This window comes from Poecilia reticulata, chromosome 22 (genome assembly GCF_904066995.2).
Source record: "Poecilia reticulata chromosome 22, P_reticulata-male-v2, whole genome shotgun sequence".
Taxonomy (NCBI): domain Eukaryota; kingdom Metazoa; phylum Chordata; class Actinopteri; order Cyprinodontiformes; family Poeciliidae; genus Poecilia; species Poecilia reticulata.
Window position 1 is genome coordinate 15606521 of NC_088851.1, and position 19193 is coordinate 15625713.

A 19193-nucleotide genomic window follows, 5' to 3' on the forward strand; every position below is an offset into this window, starting at 1 on the left:
ATACTAAACCAGAAAGAGTTTTAACCCACAACAGAGGAAGCGCAGCTGCTGCAAATATGCTAATGTGGTATCACTTTGGGGGCAAATGTGATCTGTTTCATTAAGGTCTTGTGTGATTTAAAATTTTTGTTTGCGTTGATCAATCAGGGATTACCGTGTCAGCTGCATGCTGGTGGGGCACCTTGCGAAGGCCAGCGACTCCCACATCATCACATGGTGAGAACCAAGACAAAAATACACAAGCGTGGCGTCACCACCATCCTACAAAGCCCTCCTGTTCTAACTGTATTGGAACATTCTCATTTTCTGGATAAATGCGTTGTCCTGACCCCCTTTTTTTTTTCGTCTTAGAGCCCATAACGTTCCCCTTTGCTTTCACACAGCTGCACGTTCAGCACCTGTTAAAAAGACTGCAGAGCAACCCTCAAAGTTTCAACGACAGGAAACTCTCTGGGTCGCTCCTCCATATGTGTGTGTGTGTGTGTGTGTGTATGCGTGTGTGTGTGTGTGTGTGTGTGTGTGTGTGTGTGTGCGTGTGTGTACGAGACACCGCATCAAGTCTGTTTGCAGGCTTAGTTATAATAAGAGAGGCGGATGATGACATCTTCACACCCAAGCTCTTGGTGTGTAAAAAAGTTGCTCTCTCGACATATAGCTCGGCAGAATAAATTCAGGTCTGAACAAAGGGAATCTTGATGGCGGCATCTGAAATCTGACATTATTGGACGTTTGAGGATAGATTCAATTAATTTAACAGGTGAGTAAAAGACTTGTGATGGTGTCAACCTTCAAAGTTTGAGTTTAATTAAACATGCTGTTACCAGCAAAGACTGCGTAAAATTGACATAAATATGTACTTGCTTTGTTTTTAAAAAATATATATATATTTAATCTTTAGCCAACTGGAAAATGACATAAGAAATTATTTTATCCAAGTAGCTGTGTTCCGTCTCTTATTTCTGTCTATTTACTCTATTATAAGGCTAAAGCAGAAGTTTCAGAAAGGCTGATGACATCATCACACACAAGTATTGCTCTAAATTATCAATATAAAAACCTTTCTACCGTGTAGTCTTTATTTATCTGTCCATTTTCTATGTAGTAAACCACCAAACGTGCTTTTTCTGTTAAACAGAAAAATAAACTTCTCAACTGAATTAAAGGTATTTTATTTTAGAGATCATTTGAACAAAGGTAGCATAAAACGAACCTCCGGTCTCAGTTTGGCTCTTAATGTTACAAAAGTTGATTTGAAAGTCCTCGACATGGAGATCTTGGATGCTTGTTGTGTTCATATCTGCTATATCCTGTTAACATTCAGCAGTTTGTTTGGAAAAGGCCTTCAGCTGCTTGTAATGATAAGAAAAAAAAAAAAAAAAGACAGAGGGTAGCCCCCTCAGTGGAAAATACTGACTTGTGTGACTCCCCAAGTGTGGGCCAGAAAGCCTAGGAGAGCTGATAATAAAAGAACGCCTTCAGATGGTGGTGACCCCCCTTGTGATTCATCCTAAGGACCTCTTTGCTGCAAATGGTGGGTTGTTATTTAGACCTTTGCAGATTTCTCACGGCTTTAAGCCTCTGGGACAGACGTCGGCTGTGATTAGTCCGCTGACCCTTTTTCCATGAGCGGCCAAATACGGGAGTAGAGCGGGCTTGAGAAAGCTGGTTTATTCGGCGCATTAGTGTGAAAATAGGAGACGTAGCACATGCGGGCGACAGATTATGCGAGATTAACATTGCTGCGAGTTTCTAAAAGAAAACCCATTAGAGCCTTGAGGAAAATTGTTTTTTGAAGGGATTTGGAGGGCTCCGAACTAGCATGTGTTTAAACGAGTCAAAAGCGCAAAAGTTTCAGCGTTCAACGCTGTCATCCTCCATTTTGTGTCAAAACATTTCCTCTTACCGGCCAGAGTTGTCCTAAAAACGTACGATTTCGGATAGTGGAGCCTTCTTAGTTGCAATAACAATAATACTAATAATATGTTGTAATTGCTATGTTTATTTTTTGAACAATGAAGCATTAGTAATTGTTTAGTGAGCATAAATATTTCTCTGAAGAAGTAACGTGTCCGTTTGAAATTTCAGAAAAGATGGGATGCGCCTGCAGTTCGGACTCAGACAGCGAGTGGATGGAGAACTTGGACGAAATTTGCGAACACTGCAACTGTCCAATTCCTCCCCAGGCCTGCAATCCAGTAAGTGGACGCAGAGGTCATGTTTGCTCTTAAAATGCACAAATGGCTGAATTTGAATGACCGCACGCGAACTGAAGCCAGGAGGTGTTCACTTTACATGGGCTCCCACCATTCAGTCCGTTTGAGTAAACATGATACAGTACAATGTGTTTCAATCCGCTTCGGTACAACAGAGTTGAATAACTTACATAACTGCAAGGGAAGCTGTCTTTTGTGCGTGTGATTAAGCAGGAGCACAAATATTCCCTCAGTGTTTTTCTTTCCTCGCTGTGACTGAGATGTCCCATTAGATTAGGAGTTAAGGAGGAAACCACCTGCGTGTGACACAACACAGAGACGTTTGGTTTGCAGAGAAAAAAAAACACAAAAAACAAATAAAACGGATGACAATTACCGCTAAGAGCTGGTTACCCAAACCAGAAACATACAAGTGTCTGCTTAAGTTTTACATTGTTTTCTTTGTTTGTCCAATAATGTCTCTTATTTCTTTGTCCCTTCAGTACACAGATCAGGTGATTCCATATCCATCACAGTATACGCCCCCGATGTCACCTTTACCAGGTATGTCTCCTGACTTTGTCTCTTTGCAGCATATTAAAGCTTCTCTTGTGTTATTTGTGTTTGAAAAAGTTAAGTTAAACAACTCTTTGCATGTTTAATTAAATGTATCAATTTATTCGTCTGATAGGGGGGAAACACTGCAAACATAACGTTCAATGAGTTTGTTGAACATGCTTTTTCGTCCTGTCTAGTACTGTTCTCATTCTGAAAGGACGATGGTTCTGATTATTATTCTCATTTCAGAATCTGTTTACTCGGCATTTTCCACTTTCCTCCAACCTTGTTCTGTCCACGCAAGTTTCCTTTCTCCGTTTTCTTTAAAATGAAAGCTACGGATCTAGCCGACTGCTCGATTACCATGTTGACGCTTGGAAATATTCAACTTCCTGGGGATTTAAGTTTGAAATGAAATGTAGTTTACAAGTCAAATGTACTTTATTTCAGTCAGTCCAAGTATTGGCAAACAAATATATGCAAAGTTTCAAACATTTTATGAAGAGAATTTATTTTACCTTATGCATCCTTCCGACGTCTCGTATTCCACATGTCCCATGTCAGCCTCCTGCATTTCCCCAATTATTTGCCCCATTTTGGGGACAACTAAATGCAATTCTATACGTAATAACTAAGTTATTGTTGCTTTTGGACCGGAGTGATCCGGTTAATACAAAAGTCAACGTATCTCCTGTATACTGAAGAACGAGGCAATCTAGTGGCTCCTCCGCAAGTAAATAGGTTTAAAACTTGAAACTTATAACAAGCAACCAGTACAAGAGTCTGAAAACTGGACCCTTAATAAAATAGTAGTCATACTAAATTTTGTCTTCTTCGCACCTTTGAGAATGTAGCCAACAATGTTTTGCATAACTGTGGTGTGTACATAATGAATTTTGAAAATCCAGCGAGGATGGTCATCACAATGGTCCAGCCTACTTGGGCATAAGGTGTAAATTATTTTTCCAAATATATCCTTTGATAGAAAATATAAACATTTTGTCATGTACTTCATATATAAAAAAGTTGAATTTAGCTATATATTCTTTTTAGTTTTAAAATATTGATTATCTGAATTATTGAACTCAACTTCAGTGCTTCGGTTTTTGCATTTACCAGAACGTGAAACAATAAACTTCATTTTGTTACTAAAGATGTGTATTTTAATTTGTTTAGTTGTAAAATAAATATTTTCTATTTATGTATTTATATTGATGACATGCTTAATAAAAGAGTATAGGAGCCGGGTCATCAGAGAAAATTTCCAAAAAAACAAGAACTGCCTTCCTCTAAAATATGTTTAAACATAGCGAAGAACCAAATATATTTCTAACTGGTCCAAAATACGTCGTACCTTAAAAATTCTGTTCCAAAAGGAAACCGTGATACTTTTAAGACATTTCATGACAGAACTGTTATGCTTCATGGGTCAAGGAGGCTGAGATTCAGCTTTGCCATCACTGCTGTGTTTGTAGAAAACCAATCAGAGAACCGTTCAAAGATGTGCAGTGCTCTGAACACTGGCCATAGGACTAAAACTATGAATGCTTTTTCTTGCAGATAACATCGGGGTGGCCATTTACAGCTATGACCCCAAACATGAAGGAGACCTGGGCTTTGATAAAGGAGACAAACTCAAGATCATCAACAAGTGAGCTGCTTTTAAATCCATACAGACAAAACTCGCAAGTGGAAAAATGCATCCAACGCCAAACAACAATGCAGTTAAAGCTACAATCTCCCCCCCTGAGAACAAAACTCAGTGTAGATGGATGTGACAAAAATTTGATTTGAAGAATATTTAACAACTTGTGACACCAAAAGTCATATAAATGACATATAAAAGTCTCCTGCTGTTGGTTTTGGTGTCATTGTGGTTCTGAGAACAGATAGTGAACTCAACATGTTTCCGGTGTGTTTCCCGAGCAAGGATGCTGTGAAAACATGAGCTCAGCCAAAGTTTCCAGTCACCCTAAAATGTAGAAAGTTTAATAGATGCAAAAAATGGTTTTAAAAATGTGCTTCGAATACAAAGCTCAAAGAAGACACCCAAACTCTCATGGGCAAAATAGCAGTCAAGAAAAGCAATGAAAAGTCACATCTGTTGCAGATTCTTTGTATATTTACATAATTAAAAACAAGTTGCTTTCTTTGAACGAGCATAAGACATGTATAAACGCAGATAATTGCCCTTAAGATTTGCATATGTATGCTTTCTGGTTTATGAAAGACTTCCTCTCGTGTGAAGTTCTGAACATCGCAGAAGTGACTTTTAAATCTTGAGAATTTGTCTTGTAAATTGCAAAAAATAGTGTAAAAATTCTCAATTTTTAGTTTATTGTTAATTATTTTTCTACTTATTACGCATTCCCAGAGTAAACAGTTCTTATTTAGTGTTGAGTGATTTCAAAATTCATATAGCACAGAAGAATATTTTTGATCACTTGATGTTTGATAACTTAAAGAAACAACTTGAGTGCTTTAAGAGTTTTAGAAAATCGATTCAAAATCTATTGCTGAATTTGACAGTGTAATACATTCGCTATTGCAACGTTCTAACGTTCAGTTGACTTTTGCGGTAAAAAGTTAGATTTCGAGCTGCCACTTAATCTGAATAATTGATGTTGTCAGCAAAACAATACAAGGACACAAATCAGTTTCACTGTAGAGGTTTCAGTGGGATTGGTTAAAGACCGGTTCATTATTTTTCTAACAAACTCAATTTTTGTCATAAACAGAGAATAATTTTAAGACATGACAGAATATTTCGGCCATTCTTTCTACCGTTGAAAGTCATTTTTTTGATGTAATGAAGTTAAAATCAGCCTGCGGCGTGTAATAGGTGAAAAAAATACAAGAAATGACGGAAACGAAATCTGAAAATGTTACACCTGAGAGTAGATTTATATATTTTGTGGTAAAATATAAAATTATTAGAAAGGTTGGATGATAATAAGTAAATGAATTTGAAGAAAGTGTTTGAAAGTGCTGAGTCTGATAAAGGGGGCCATGTTTAATGTGAAATAGCCTGACTAATATTAGATTTTGTCAAAACATTTTTTTACTGCAAGGCTTTAAACAAGCTGTGCTCACAGTGGGGAAGATTAAAAACAAATAGTGAGCCTTTTTCTGTGCATAAATCATATTTTGCATGCAAAACATGTTGTGGTCCTTTTCACTCTGCAATTATAAATGCTGCAAAAAATCCACGAGTCTATAGCAGTTCACTAAGAGTGTTTGTTGCCGCTCAATTCAAAACAACCAAATCTTGTGCGCTGTTAACAGCTAGCATCTGTTCTGCCTTCCAGGGACGACGAGGAGTGGTACCTGGCCGAGTCGCTCACCACAGGCCAGCAGGGCTACATTCCCCACAACTTCATCGCGATGACCACAGTGGAGACTGAATCGTACGTCACAGAGGAAGAAGCATAATGTCACGACTCTCGGCACCATCTCATCTGGCTCGATCTTAACTCGTGTGATGCATGCCGGGTCTCTGGGGGAGAGGAAGTGGTTAGCTCAAAGTACGTTTGTGTTGCAGGTGGTTCTTCAGGAACATCTCTCGAAACGATGCTATGAGGCTCCTCCTGGCTCCAGGGAACACGCAGGGCTCCTTCCTGATTCGAGAAAGCGAGACTTCCAAAGGTGAAGTGCTCTTGTTTTAATCTTCTTTTCATAAATTAGCAGAGATCTTAATAAATAGATCGAGAAACAAATCATGTTGCATGACTCAGACTCTCCCCATCCCTGGGGCTGAATTTTTCATACCCCACTTCCTGTTTGCTTATTGGGTTTATTTATTTGATTTCAGTTTTGCTTTCTTGTTAAAGACCCAAATTACCCCTGAGACTTCCTTTTACCTCCTCATTTTTTCAAATTTGCTTTCAGTTGACCAGATATTAAATAATATTAATTCAGCTTTTGTTAAAAAAAAAACTATTTTCTTGTTGGTTTAGATTTTTTTATGAACCTAGTAAAAATATTAAATACGACACAGCTAGACAAACAAAAAAATCAGCATCTTAGCGCCAACAGCATGAGCTGCAAACTGATATTATAGATAAAAACTTGACTCATGCTTCTCTCAGGTCTTGTGTCTTTGGTGCATCCTTTTTGTCCTTCACATCCCTCATTTTCTCCGAAATTGCTGTACAATCACAATCAAATTAAAATACCATGAGATAATCTAACTGAAGAAAAATGCTAATAACTTGGAGGTGGTTTAAACAGAGCTACGAGAAAGGACGCTTATCTATAGATAACTTGATTCACGAGTGGCCTACAAACTGGTCTCATGTAAACGGACGTAGGTTGGCCACAGTTTTGTAGGGTTACCCACAAACAAACCAACTCGCACTCTGTCCCAGGTTAAAAACACCTTTCAGAGATGTGAACTGACACCAAGGTATTGAATTGGGAATTTACACTGACTTCATAACAAGCAATTTTAGGATGACCCCTAATCTCTTAGAAAACGAGCTTCTAAATCTGCTTTGAGTACATTTGGGTCGATGACATCACAAGAGGTCTATTATCATCTGGCTTTAGCTGATCTGATTGTTTACTGTGGTAAACAAATACTTTGTAGCAGATTTTGGTTCTACATTTTATGTTTTAGCTCGAGTTTGATCCCAATTAGCTCAATTAGGCTCATTAAATGTCTGTCCTCTTGGGACGCATTTCAAGAAGTACGTGGTGATTCATCAGATTTGCAGGAAATATTGTTGGGACTTAATGATCACGTTTATGGAAATCACTGATCTAAATGTTTAATAACACCTGGGGTTGAAATGAACACTGAAAATCTTTATTAATACAATCTTTTTTTTTTTGTAAAATTAATTTTATAGAAAATGTCTAGAAAGTTTTTTTTACCTGTCTTTACACACCAGTCAAAAAAAAAATGATGTTGAAAGTAAACTAAATGTTTAAACCTGCTGGCATCGTTGTCTAAGTGTGTTATTCTACTGCTTCTGCTTGTTCTGGTCAAAGCATGTTTTTGTAGCTTTCTCACTATTCATTTTTAATGCTGCTCCAGGGTCATATTCGTTATCAGTCCGCGATTTGGACCACAACACAGGGGAAGGCGTGAAGCACTACAGGATCCGCAACATGGACGACGGAGGCTTCTACATCACAACCAAGATATCTTTCAGCTCCCTGAAGGAGCTCGTCCAGCATTACTCCCGTATGTGTGCCTCCTGAGGGATCCAGTCTACATTCCTGATTACTGAGGAGTTGGAAAGCTGTATTTGTTGCTGTTTTTCAGGTGAATCAGATGGCTTGTGCACAGTCCTGGTGAAGCCCTGTCAGTCCAGGGCGCCGCAGAAACCCTGGTGGCAGGACGAGTGGGAGATCCCCCGAGAGTCCCTGAAGCTGGAGCGCAGGCTCGGAGCTGGACAGTTCGGAGAAGTCTGGATGGGTGAGCTGTTTTCCTTTTGCGTGAGATTTAACTTGTGTGCTCAGAAAAAAAAAAAAAAAAGAATGTAGCGCAGATACATCAGATGTGAAATGCCTGGTCTGGTTGGGAGCGAGACTGCGTGCCTGCCAGGAGCCAGAGTTTTTCTGCAGTGTGTGCAGAAGAGTTTCCTTCAGCTTAGTCCTAATTGTAGGCTTGTTTGAGCTGTTTAGCGAAAGAATGATGTGTGGTATTGACCCTGTTGTGCATCATTTCTCCAAATACGCTTATCTAACCTTTTGATGAGTTCATGGCTCTTTAAGATTTGTCTCCCAACAACACTTTGGATCTGATTATGCAGCGTTAAATTAAACAAGAGGGGCTAAACGTTTTGATCACGAGCACATCGGTTAGGCCACAACCTCATTATCATTCAATTGAAGGGATAATTTCCCCGCTATTTTCCGTCCTCATTTGCCAGCACCATTTAACCTCCAAAACACAGCACTGAACAAAAGCTAAACATTACTAACCATGGAACTTGCCCTCATTTCACTGCCACTTTTTTTTTTCCGCATCATTGTACGGCTTGAAATCTGGGCTTTTTGTCTGTCCACCCCATCCAAAATGAAATGTTTACTGACGCCAGCAAACATGAGAGCTACTATGTACCTCGATTCAGCTTATGCACATTTTGTCAAACAAAAAACGTATTGGGATTTTATGTTACAGATCAACACGCAGTAATACGTATTTCTGAAGTGTAAGAAAAATTACGATTTTTTTTTTATTCGTAAGGCAGAACTACTATGTGATTTAGAGCAGAGGACATTCATCGGTTAGAATGACCTAAACATGAATCTGACTAAACTTTTTTGGCAGAGCTTGAAAATTGATGTTCACAAACTCTCATTGACCAATCAGACTGAGCTTGAGCTACTAAAAAAAAAAAACAACAAATACACACATTGCTCTAGAGGCATCAGGCATCCTGGTAGAAACACACACAGCAAGAGATTTGCAACTGCATTTTCAGTACATGGTGGTTCTGCAAATTTGTAAAAATGTATGCCACACTTTTCAGATTATGTAAAAAAAAAAAAAAAAATGTTGAAATCCTTGTACTAAAAGTTCAGTAAGTATTGCGTACTAAGGCACTGTACGTGATAACCATCAGTGCATTACCAAAAGAAGAAGAAAGCGAAAGAGGAATGCTTTCACTAGTGGATAAAGATTTGTTCCCTCATCGCTATACGCTTCACGCTTGGCGTGCGGGAAAGTGTTTTATGTGAAAGAAAGAACAAACTGGATGGTCACGGCTTTGGTTGAGTACATGTTGGTGAGAGCTTGTCGTCATGAGAGTCAAGTGAAGCTGTTTTTAAAGCAGCACACATTTGAACCAAGCGATGGTTTACAGCCGGCATCACTGGCTGAGTAAATGCTTTTAGTAGTACATCAATTTCATGTGTGTGAATCACAGCGGATAATAGAAAATTATTATTATTATTATTATTACTGATGAAGTATTATATTATTACTGTCATCCAAAGCAACTTATTTGTTATTAATAATTAATTAATTAATTAATTTTTAAAATCATAATTTTCTTGTAAAATTACACTTTTTAAAATTTTAATACCATAATGTAAAAATGGCTATTGTTGTAAAAGAGAAACTTTGCAATTACTACTACTGCTGCTAAACCACAGCCATATTGAGTATGCAGAAGTAATAACGTCATCAGTAACATTTGTTTTGCTTTGTATTTTCTACAGTCAAAAATATAGACCAAACATTTGCTAAATTAAGTTATCTTTTTCTATTTCTTACTTTGCATAATATTATATATTACGTAATATGCAAGAATGACAACATAATGTTAGCTGGTTAATAAATCTGGCTATGTGCTAATGTTGCTGGGAGGTAGTCGGTTGGCTAACAGACGTAGTCCTCATGGAGTTTTTTAATGAATGAAAATGAGCCTTGTGAGAAAGGAGAAAGTTTATGCAGGTTTCATTGAGCCAACAGCAACAAGTGGAGTAGGGGCGCAGTTGAATGGGACTCGTAGAGGGGGGAGGGCTAGTTTACCATCCTCTCATTACAAGAACTTTAACCCTTACAAGAGAGAAGATGACTATTTTTTGAGATTTTGAAACTTTCACTATGTAAAAACGTTATACCTTGATGTTGACCCATGTCTTGTCGTAGACCTAGCCACATTAACCGATCTCATTACATTTTGTTAGAATTTGTTTTGTAGTAAAATTAAAGGGACAATTCTATATAGGTACCTGTATAGAAATCTTAGGTTTTAGGTTGTTTTTTTTTAATACATCTGTTCATATCTTGATGTCCTTTTCCAGGTGTCTACAACAACGACAGGAATGTGGCAATAAAGAATCTGAAAATGGGCACCATGTCAGTGGAGGCCTTCATGGCAGAAGCCAACATGATGAAGAACCTGCAGCACCCTCGTCTTGTCCGTCTCTTCGCCGTTGTTACCCAGGAGCCTATATATATTGTCACAGAGTACATGGAAAATGGTAAGTCCTCTCAAATAGCATTACGACAGGAGATTAACCTTCCTTTGGAGTGTTTTTATATTAAAGATGAATAGAAAATAAGTACTCGGATAGTCATGCAAGCTCCTTCCAAGAAGGTTTAGTCAACTAAAATATGTTTCAGCCTGTCTGAATTAATCATCTTCTTAATCTCCTGCCTCGTTACCATAAAGACAGAGTTAGAAAGAGTGATCTAGGATCTAGGAACGAAGACAAAGGAGTGGCATTAGCCCGGTGTCAGAGATGTTCAGGATTAAACATGTTGATCTGTTATCGGACTCAGGGTGGGAACACATGTTTGAACAAAAGACCAGGCAGGACTGGAAGCTTCAGCCCTTTAATGAGTCACAATGTTTTCACATAAATACTTCACTCCAGCGAGTCTGTTGAATCAACTTAACGTCAGTGGATCTGTTCTTTTTAGAATATCTTGTTTGTGCATGAGGTCAGACATACTGGAAAGGTAAAGTGCATTCATCACCAGCGATTGAGCATGAAGCTGGAGTGCAGGAGCTCCAGCTTGTTTATGCTGGCTATTTTTAGTTTCTCCTCATTAGGCTCGCTTGTGTTCACTGCTAAGGTGTTAAAATGTTTCCAAGCAAACATGAACTTTCCCGTCTTCTTTTCCGGACCTGTCCTGGAAGGTTAATTGTGTTTACATGCGGAGGGGAAGTTTCTGACGTGAGAGGTTTTCATCATGCACGCTGGTGCCATAAACAATCCGGCAGTAGATTTCACGGCAGGCGTGTGATCAGCATCCTGTCTGTGGGCCTTCCTTCTTTTCCTCCTCATATCAGATATCTCATTTAAGCTAACCATGAGCTCCAAAGACAGATAAAATAAGGGCATGACAGCAGTCTGCTGGTTTCACATGACCAGAATCTGCATTCAGATGATAGCAATCGCGGATCTTTTTCCCCTTAACCTCGAAAGTCTTTGTGATTCTTTTTGTTGTGAGTGACGGCGCCAAAATGCACTGAGAGATGCTTTCACAAACACAACAGCCTCAGAGCTGAAGTGAAAGGAGTGCCTTTGTGTTATCATTTGTAAACCAGCAGCAGTGTTTCCACATAAGGCCAGCTCTTTGTCCGGGAGCCATGTGTGGACAATTGTCTCCTCTGCCGTCGAGGTTCCCATCTTTATACAGTTTGTCCCGTATTTTTTTTGCATTATTGAGCACAATAAGGAAGGAAAAATACCAGGCGCGTCATTCCGGCTGCCCTTTGTGGCCTTGATAAAGAGGGTTGCTCTCGCTTTTAAACTTCAAAAGCAGCCTTCCAGACTCAAGCAGAGGAGTAAATGTCTCTTCTTTCCAGGCACAGTCATTCTTCTCAAAAGTATTTCCTTTGGTCTTATTCAGCCGACCTTCAAACGGAGATATTGTTCTGTGTTAGTTATCAGAAAATGCACATCAACTTGACAGATTACACCACACTTCCTTGAAATGTTGTTTCTGTTGATTTCTGCTGTTATTCCGGTCCTGTGCTATTTATTTATTTCCGTGAGGAATAATAAATTCCAAAATGTCATTTGTCATCCAAATGCAGCATATTATTTTTATCGTTTTACATTTTCGTCTTTGACATGAAGTTAACATTTTTTACATTTTTATTCCTCTTCTTGAGATCTCAGTGTTACGATGTAAAAGCTTTTAAGCATTGTTCATAGGTAATTCCACTCAAACATTAAAGAGATTACATTGAAGCACTCTCATGGTTATTCTCCATTAATGAGAACTACTTTTTCAGAGTAATAGTATTAACTATATCACTAACACATTGACAAAATAAAATGGAAAAATGCCCTAAAAATGTTCAAACTGTTTTGAAAGTTATCAACAAGTTTTACTTTGAAGAGGATGTGAGATTCGCAAGTAATTGGGTGACAGTGATATGATAGCAGGTCCAAGTCATAGGAAATAAAAATAAAAACAGCAACATGACTATATACAACACTACATAGTGATATTTTGAAGACAATGCTCAAAAGGTGTCAAATAGCTCTTTGAGTTTGCACAATTCTTCAAAATAAATTCACTTCCTGTTCGATTCTATCAGGAGTTTGACAATACCAGATTTCTGCGTACATACATTTTTGAATGAGCTGCGTTTGACCGGCTGATTCGATCAAGAGAAAACATAACACTAAACAGGATCATTTATTTCCCATTTTCTCTTTATGAAAAATGTTGTAGGCTAAGATCACTGCTAGGCCCCCAAATATTCTAAAATTTCATACTTTTTAAAAATGGCGGAAAGCACATTTTAGACATAAGAAAAAACAGAGTAGCAGGATGTGTGACTATCTCAAAGACACCAGAAGTAGGATGTCACACCTAAGATGCCTGCTACACTCAATTTTAAAGATTAGTTTATAGAACCCACACATTAGATTCATTAGATGAAAAAATTTAATTATCAGAACTTTAGATTTGCAGAGATATTAAAGCCTGAGATGTTAAGAGGATGGGCCTGTTCAGCAAAACAGAAAATGAATCAAAAGCAAATATTTCCTTTTTTAACCTACATTTTACTGAAAATATTTGAAAAGTGCTAAAATCTGCCTTTTTAATAATTTTTGAAGGCACAGAGAAATGTCCTGATGTTTGTCAGAAATGTTTGAATGTACACACCTTGTTAACTCTTAGTTATTTCCAAACATATTATGATTTATTCATTTGAAATGCAATATACAATGTGGTCATAATCCTATTTTGAAACAGTATGTCCAAGCTTCAGTTTAAAAATTTGTTGAATATTTTCATTTGCAGGAAGCTTGGTAGACTACCTGAAAACACAGGAGGGGAGCAATTTACCCACCAACACACTGATAGACATGTCATCACAGGTGAGATACGTCTGCCTTTATCATTCTTTTCTTTGAAAAATAATTTAACCTTCCAATTAATTTACATGATTACCTCTTGTTTGTACTTCCAATTCCTCACGCGTAGCGTGATCCTACTGGGCAATAAATCAGCAACTGTCTTAATGAGGCTTGAATTCCACGCTAATCTTGTAATACTATGTGCAGACTTGGGTGGGTATGCGTGCAGAAAGGCGTGCATGTAATCGTTATTACAAGTCTAGACGCTGTGACACAAATAAAACCATTCTTCGCACTAATAAACAGGATTTGGAGTGGACAAACCGGCTGAAACTACAACTTATTTTGTACTCTCACTTTTAATTTATCAAGGCTGGCAACTAAGCTAAAATATGGAGATCACTCCACAATGACAGAACCCGAAACTATGATGCAGATTAGTTTCTCTGAATCTCTTTAAGCTTACTGATATCTTATGTTCAACTAGATTGTTAAACAGGAAGTGCATTTAAAGTGATAATATTATGATGTAGTAAGCTCTCAACATGTGAACAGGATGTGTGCTTCAAGGTGTGGGAAGGCTCATGAGTTTCAGAGTTTAGTCAAGCTCTTTTCCTTTGCCAACCAGACTTTATTCTAACCTGAAACAATTTAAAACAGAAATCAGAGAAAAGTTCAATTCAAAAAGTATTTTCTTTTATGCAGGATTAATCTTAAGGAATTTCAAAATGTTACTTGCCCTTGAAAAACCTCAGTTTTATGGGGTATGGTGGGTGTGGGAATGACAAAGTCAACCACAGAAAGACAGCCTGAAGTTTCAAAGTCTTACACGGCAAACGGCTTCATCTGAAGAAGGCAAACTCTTAGACGTGTCAGAACTCGGTGCAAAGATCTACGCTTCATGAAGAGCGGTGTGGTGAAGGTTTTACAGCGAACAATGCTTTCATGCCAAGCCATCATACGCCGACAACATTTTGTGGTAACATGGCTTCTCGGCATCATGCGGTGGTGGATGGTTAAGTGTTATTTTGGCAAGAATCTGACATTTTCTTTTAGTAATGTGCAAAAGTATATAGTATAAAGAAGATAATCTTGGAACATGTAAAAAAAACTGACTGAAGTCTTGTTAGTTATCAACAAAGGGCAGCTAGATGCTAACAGGTCTGAAGTGGATATTACGATAGCATAATACCCCTTCAATTTCTTTCATTATGACCTCAAATTTCAAAACATTTTTGTGTGATAGACCCCTCCCCACCAAATAACTTCATAAATATGAAGAGAAAATGAAAGCCGACATAATTTTAGATTGTTTTATAGATGAAAATCTGAAAAATGTGGTGTGCCTTTGTTTTCAGTCCCCATGAGTCAATACGTTGCAGCATCTCCTTTCTGATGGGATATGTGTCTGTCAGATTTGTACGTTTAAAAACTGAAGTTTTTGCCCATTCTTGTTTCCAAAACTGCTGAAAGTCTGTCTGATTAAATGCGTACACGCTGTGAACGTCAATTTTCATGTCGTGCCACAGATTCTAAAATTGATTTAGATTTGTCCTCTGTCTGGCTCTATGTTTAAGGCTATCCTGGAAAGTTGATATCTATCCTGGATATATCTAACATAGAAAAATCCATGCTACTTTAAATAAAAACAATAAGATTCCTGTTTTTATTGAAAAGATTGGTACTGTATTTACCTCCATCCATATTCTTCCTCCCCCTTAAGGAAAGCATTCCCGCAGCACAATGCTGCTGCCACCAGGTTTCACTGTATGGATGGTATATTCGGTGTGGTGTGAAGTGTCAATTTTGTGCTGCATGTCGTTTGCGTATTTACCAAAATCAATTTCAGTCTTGTCTTACCGAAGCACCATTTTCCACATGTTTGCTATCTCTGACAAACGGACCGCAGAACATCTATGGTGATCTTTCCATATTGATTTTTCTTGATGGATTCTCTTATGGGCCAGATTTATACCACACTAAAAGTTGTCATGTCAAAAGATCCCCCCCACCTGAGCATCAGATCTCTGCAGCACCTCCAGAGTTACCACAGGCCTTGTGGCGTCTTCTCTGATTGATACTCTCCTTGCATGGCGCCTGTCAGATTAGGTGGATGGTCATGTCTCAGTATGTTTGTAGTTGGACAGTTCAGATAAATTTTCTAAATTAGGGAGGGAACTTCTGCAGACCTTTTGTTGCTCTGGGTTTTATTTAGAAGTGTCACATTGGATGGATATAAATACACACCCCATTTTTCAGATTACAAACAATTATACAAACTTTTACCATTTTCCTTCGCCTTCTAGAATAACCCAGTTTAATTCACCCAAACGTGAGTTCAGTATGAGGTGTACATCTCAGGTTTCTGAGAAAAACACTGCCTGCCCTGACACCTATGTGACACATTGCAGCTTCTGTGATGCACACCTTTCCTCAAAACAAATCCTCACAGTTTAAAGCCTCGACTGATAGGCAGAAAATGGTCCAGTTGTTCAGAAACTGTAGGAGGTGAGGTCTTTGGAATTGTAAAAATTTTAATTGAGACACCTCATGCAAGAATATCCTGTCATCGAGTGTAGAGTCAGATGTCATCAGCGTCCTATGTTTAATAATGAGTCATGTAGTCTATGACTGAAACAGAAACTCAGTCACTGAATAGTTAGGTCTAAAGTAGGGCTGCAGCTTTTTTTCCCGTAAGATTGAGTTGCGTAAGTTGCGCGGCTTTGCACCTGGGTGGAGTACGTCAGAGCACAAAAAAAAGGTAAAAGGGTGAAAGCAAGTGACCAGGGGAAGTGGTAAACTCCCTGGTTTTGGTGCATCTGTCCTGCTGGAGTGCCAACATAAACACAGATCCTTCACAGACATTTATTTCACACTTCAACACGGACAAAGACGCTCTCTAAGGGCACGTGTAAATGATGTGCTGCCCTCTGCAGGTGGCTGACGGCATGGCGTTCATCGAGCGAAAGAATTACATTCATCGAGACCTGCGGGCTGCCAACATTTTAGTTTCCCATGAACTCATCTGTAAAATCGCAGATTTTGGCCTCGCAAGATTGATAGAGGACAATGAATACACAGCCAGAGAAGGTAGGAGGAGGACCCTCAAGACTTATCGTTTAACGTTATTAAAGACTTGCTCGAAATTACTGTTGTTTTGTGAACGTGTTTACTTTTTTCATAATATATGTTTATATTTTTAAATGTATTAACAGGTGCAAAGTTCCCCATTAAATGGACCGCTCCAGAAGCTATAAACTACGGCACTTTCTCCATAAAATCTGATGTGTGGTCATTTGGGATTCTTCTCACAGAAATAGTGACATACGGGCGTATTCCTTACCCAGGTAGGTAATCCTACCAAGCACACTTAATTTTTTGATTTTTTATTTATGTGTTTTTTGACATGGTGTGTTCTCGGCAATGACAAAAAGGAACAGTACACAAAAGAGACTAACCCAGAGGATGACAACTGACTCACATAGAAAATAACAACAGTTATTTATGTATTGAGTTCAGGCCTTCATTTCATATTCATTTTTGGCACTAATAATTTACTTGAACCATTGGAGTTGAACCATTATGTAACAACAATTTGCTGTGTTTTAGGTGTAACTAAACATTAATCTCCTTAAATACTTTAAGTGATGTTGAAGGCTTTAAACCTCTTAATCTTATTAGCTGTTAAGTGTCATTATTCATTGCAGCTGCTAGTTTTTGTTTTCAGAATAAAGTGATTTGTTTACCGTTGGATTAACTGGACGCTCTTTGAGCTAAGTTTTGAATTGTAGATTTACAAAGTTTTGTAAAGCCTTTGGAGTCTTTACAAAAAACAACAACTTTACAAGTTATTTAGACGTGTCACAATTTTGCTAGAGTCCCAATTTTTTCTAGAGTCTGAAGAAAGACCCAGCTGTCATCCTAAGATGAAATAACTAATTTCGACCTTAGAAACAATCAAGAATGAGATATCTAGAAAAATGTTCTCTGTCGACTGAAATGAGTTAACTAAATGGTATATAGTAGTGGCAAATGTGCACTACAGAGGACAAATTTACATGTCGTCAGGTGGAAATCAACAAATTACTATTTTTTTTTTTTTTTTTATTATTATTATTATTATTTTTTCAACTGATCATAATTTAATTTCCTGTTCAGGTATGTCCAACCCAGAAGTGATCCAGAACTTGGAGCGTGGATACAGGATGCCGGCGCCAGAAAACTGCCCTGAGGAGCTTTATGACATCATGAAGGAGTGTTGGAGGGAGAGACCAGAGGACAGACCCACGTTCGACTTCCTGAAGCACCTCCTGGAAGATTTCTTCACTGCAACAGAGAGGCAGTACCAAGAGTAGCTGCAATGGGCAGAAAAAAGACATACAGAGACACATGCATGTATAATCAAACTAACAGCGTGACCGCTGACAGCCAATGCTGGATTTTTAACTGTTTGCTAAAGAGTAGGAGCTGGGACGATCGACATAGTGGTGCTTTGTTTCTGCATCAAACTAACCTGGAAAACATTTGCCATGATCTCTGATGGAAATGTGCGAGCCGGGGAGAGGATGGTGATGATCCTGCTGATGATCAATCGTGACTAAGTAAACGGGAGACTCAGTACTGGGCTGAATAAACAGCTGCACTCCTGGTGCTTTTACAGTGACATGTAAATAACTGCTTCAGTTTAATTTTACCTCCACAGTATGTATAACAGTTTTATTTACGGTAACAAACTTCTTGTGAATGCTGTGTATTGTTGCATAAAATAAGCCAGTTGAGAAGAATATTGTTGTGAAGCATATTGACTATAAAAAAGGTACAATATGGATGTTTTTTTATTATTATTATTATAGAGAATGAATGTCTAATGTATAAATAGGAAAAGAAGTATTTCTGTAAGTGTGATGATTAGTGAGCATCAGATACTGTTTTAAAGTTCCTGTAAATACATCTTCATTTGTTTTCTGTTTCTTTTTTCAGCCAAAATTGACATATTTATGTCTGTTACCTTTTATAGTACCAACAACCCATTGACAGCAAGCTTTGAGTAAACTCAGGCAAGATACATATTTAATAAATACATAAATAAATAAAGTGTACTTTAATATGGTGAGGGCTGCACAGTGGCGCAGTTGGTAGAGCTGTTGCCTTGCAGCAAGAAGGTTCTGGGTTCGATTCCCAGCCTGGGGTCCTTCTGCATGGAGTTTGCATGTCCTCCCTGTGCATGCGTGGGTTTTCTCCGGGTACTCCGGTTTCCTCCCACAATCCAAAAACATGACTGTCAGGTTAATTGGTCTCTCTAAATTGCCCCTAGGTGTGAGTGTGAGTGTGTGTGTGCATGGTTGTGTGTCTCTGTGTTGCCCTGCGACAGACTGGCGACCTGTCCAGGGTGTACCCTGCCTCTCGCCCGAAATGTTGGCCGGAGATGGGCACCAGCACCCCTCCCGACCCCACCGAGGGAAAAAGGGTGCAAGAAAATGGATGGATGGATGGATGAATATGGTGACAGATTGTAAAAAATGTAGAGCTCAATGTACAAAATAACGTTTTCAACCCAAACATATACTGTACCTACGCTGCTTAGAAAGGCACATCATTTTTTTCATTGCATATTGAGATAGATTTGTCCTGTTAATTAAGAAAGAATTAGGATAAGTT

The 19193-nt window shown here is 38.4% G+C and overlaps 1 protein-coding gene across 1 annotated transcript; it reads left to right on the forward strand.

Annotated features, from left to right (window-relative positions):
* The first annotated feature begins 542 nt into the window (after window positions 1-542).
* lck (LCK proto-oncogene, Src family tyrosine kinase) lies at window positions 543-18485 on the forward strand. Its single transcript, XM_008399588.2, has 13 exons — window positions 543-757; window positions 2086-2195; window positions 2696-2756; window positions 4311-4401; window positions 6059-6157; window positions 6292-6395; window positions 7789-7938; window positions 8020-8172; window positions 10512-10691; window positions 13480-13556; window positions 16472-16625; window positions 16751-16882; window positions 17694-18485. The coding sequence occupies exons 2-13, from the start codon at window positions 2091-2093 to the stop codon at window positions 17888-17890; spliced, it is 1503 nt and encodes a 500-aa protein (XP_008397810.1). The 5' UTR covers window positions 543-757; window positions 2086-2090; the 3' UTR covers window positions 17891-18485.
* The last annotated feature ends 708 nt before the right edge of the window (window positions 18486-19193 follow it).

Excerpts from the sequence above, each read along its gene's own strand:
- lck (XM_008399588.2), top strand. The coding sequence starts at position 2,091 with ATGGGATGCGCCTGCAGTTCGGACTCAGACAGCGAGTGGATGGAGAAC. Across the intron at positions 6,396-7,788 it reads AGAAAGCGAGACTTCCAAAG|GGTCATATTCGTTATCAGTC; the intron begins GTGAAGTGCTCT and ends ATGCTGCTCCAG. Across the intron at positions 16,883-17,693 it reads CGGGCGTATTCCTTACCCAG|GTATGTCCAACCCAGAAGTG; the intron begins GTAGGTAATCCT and ends TTTCCTGTTCAG.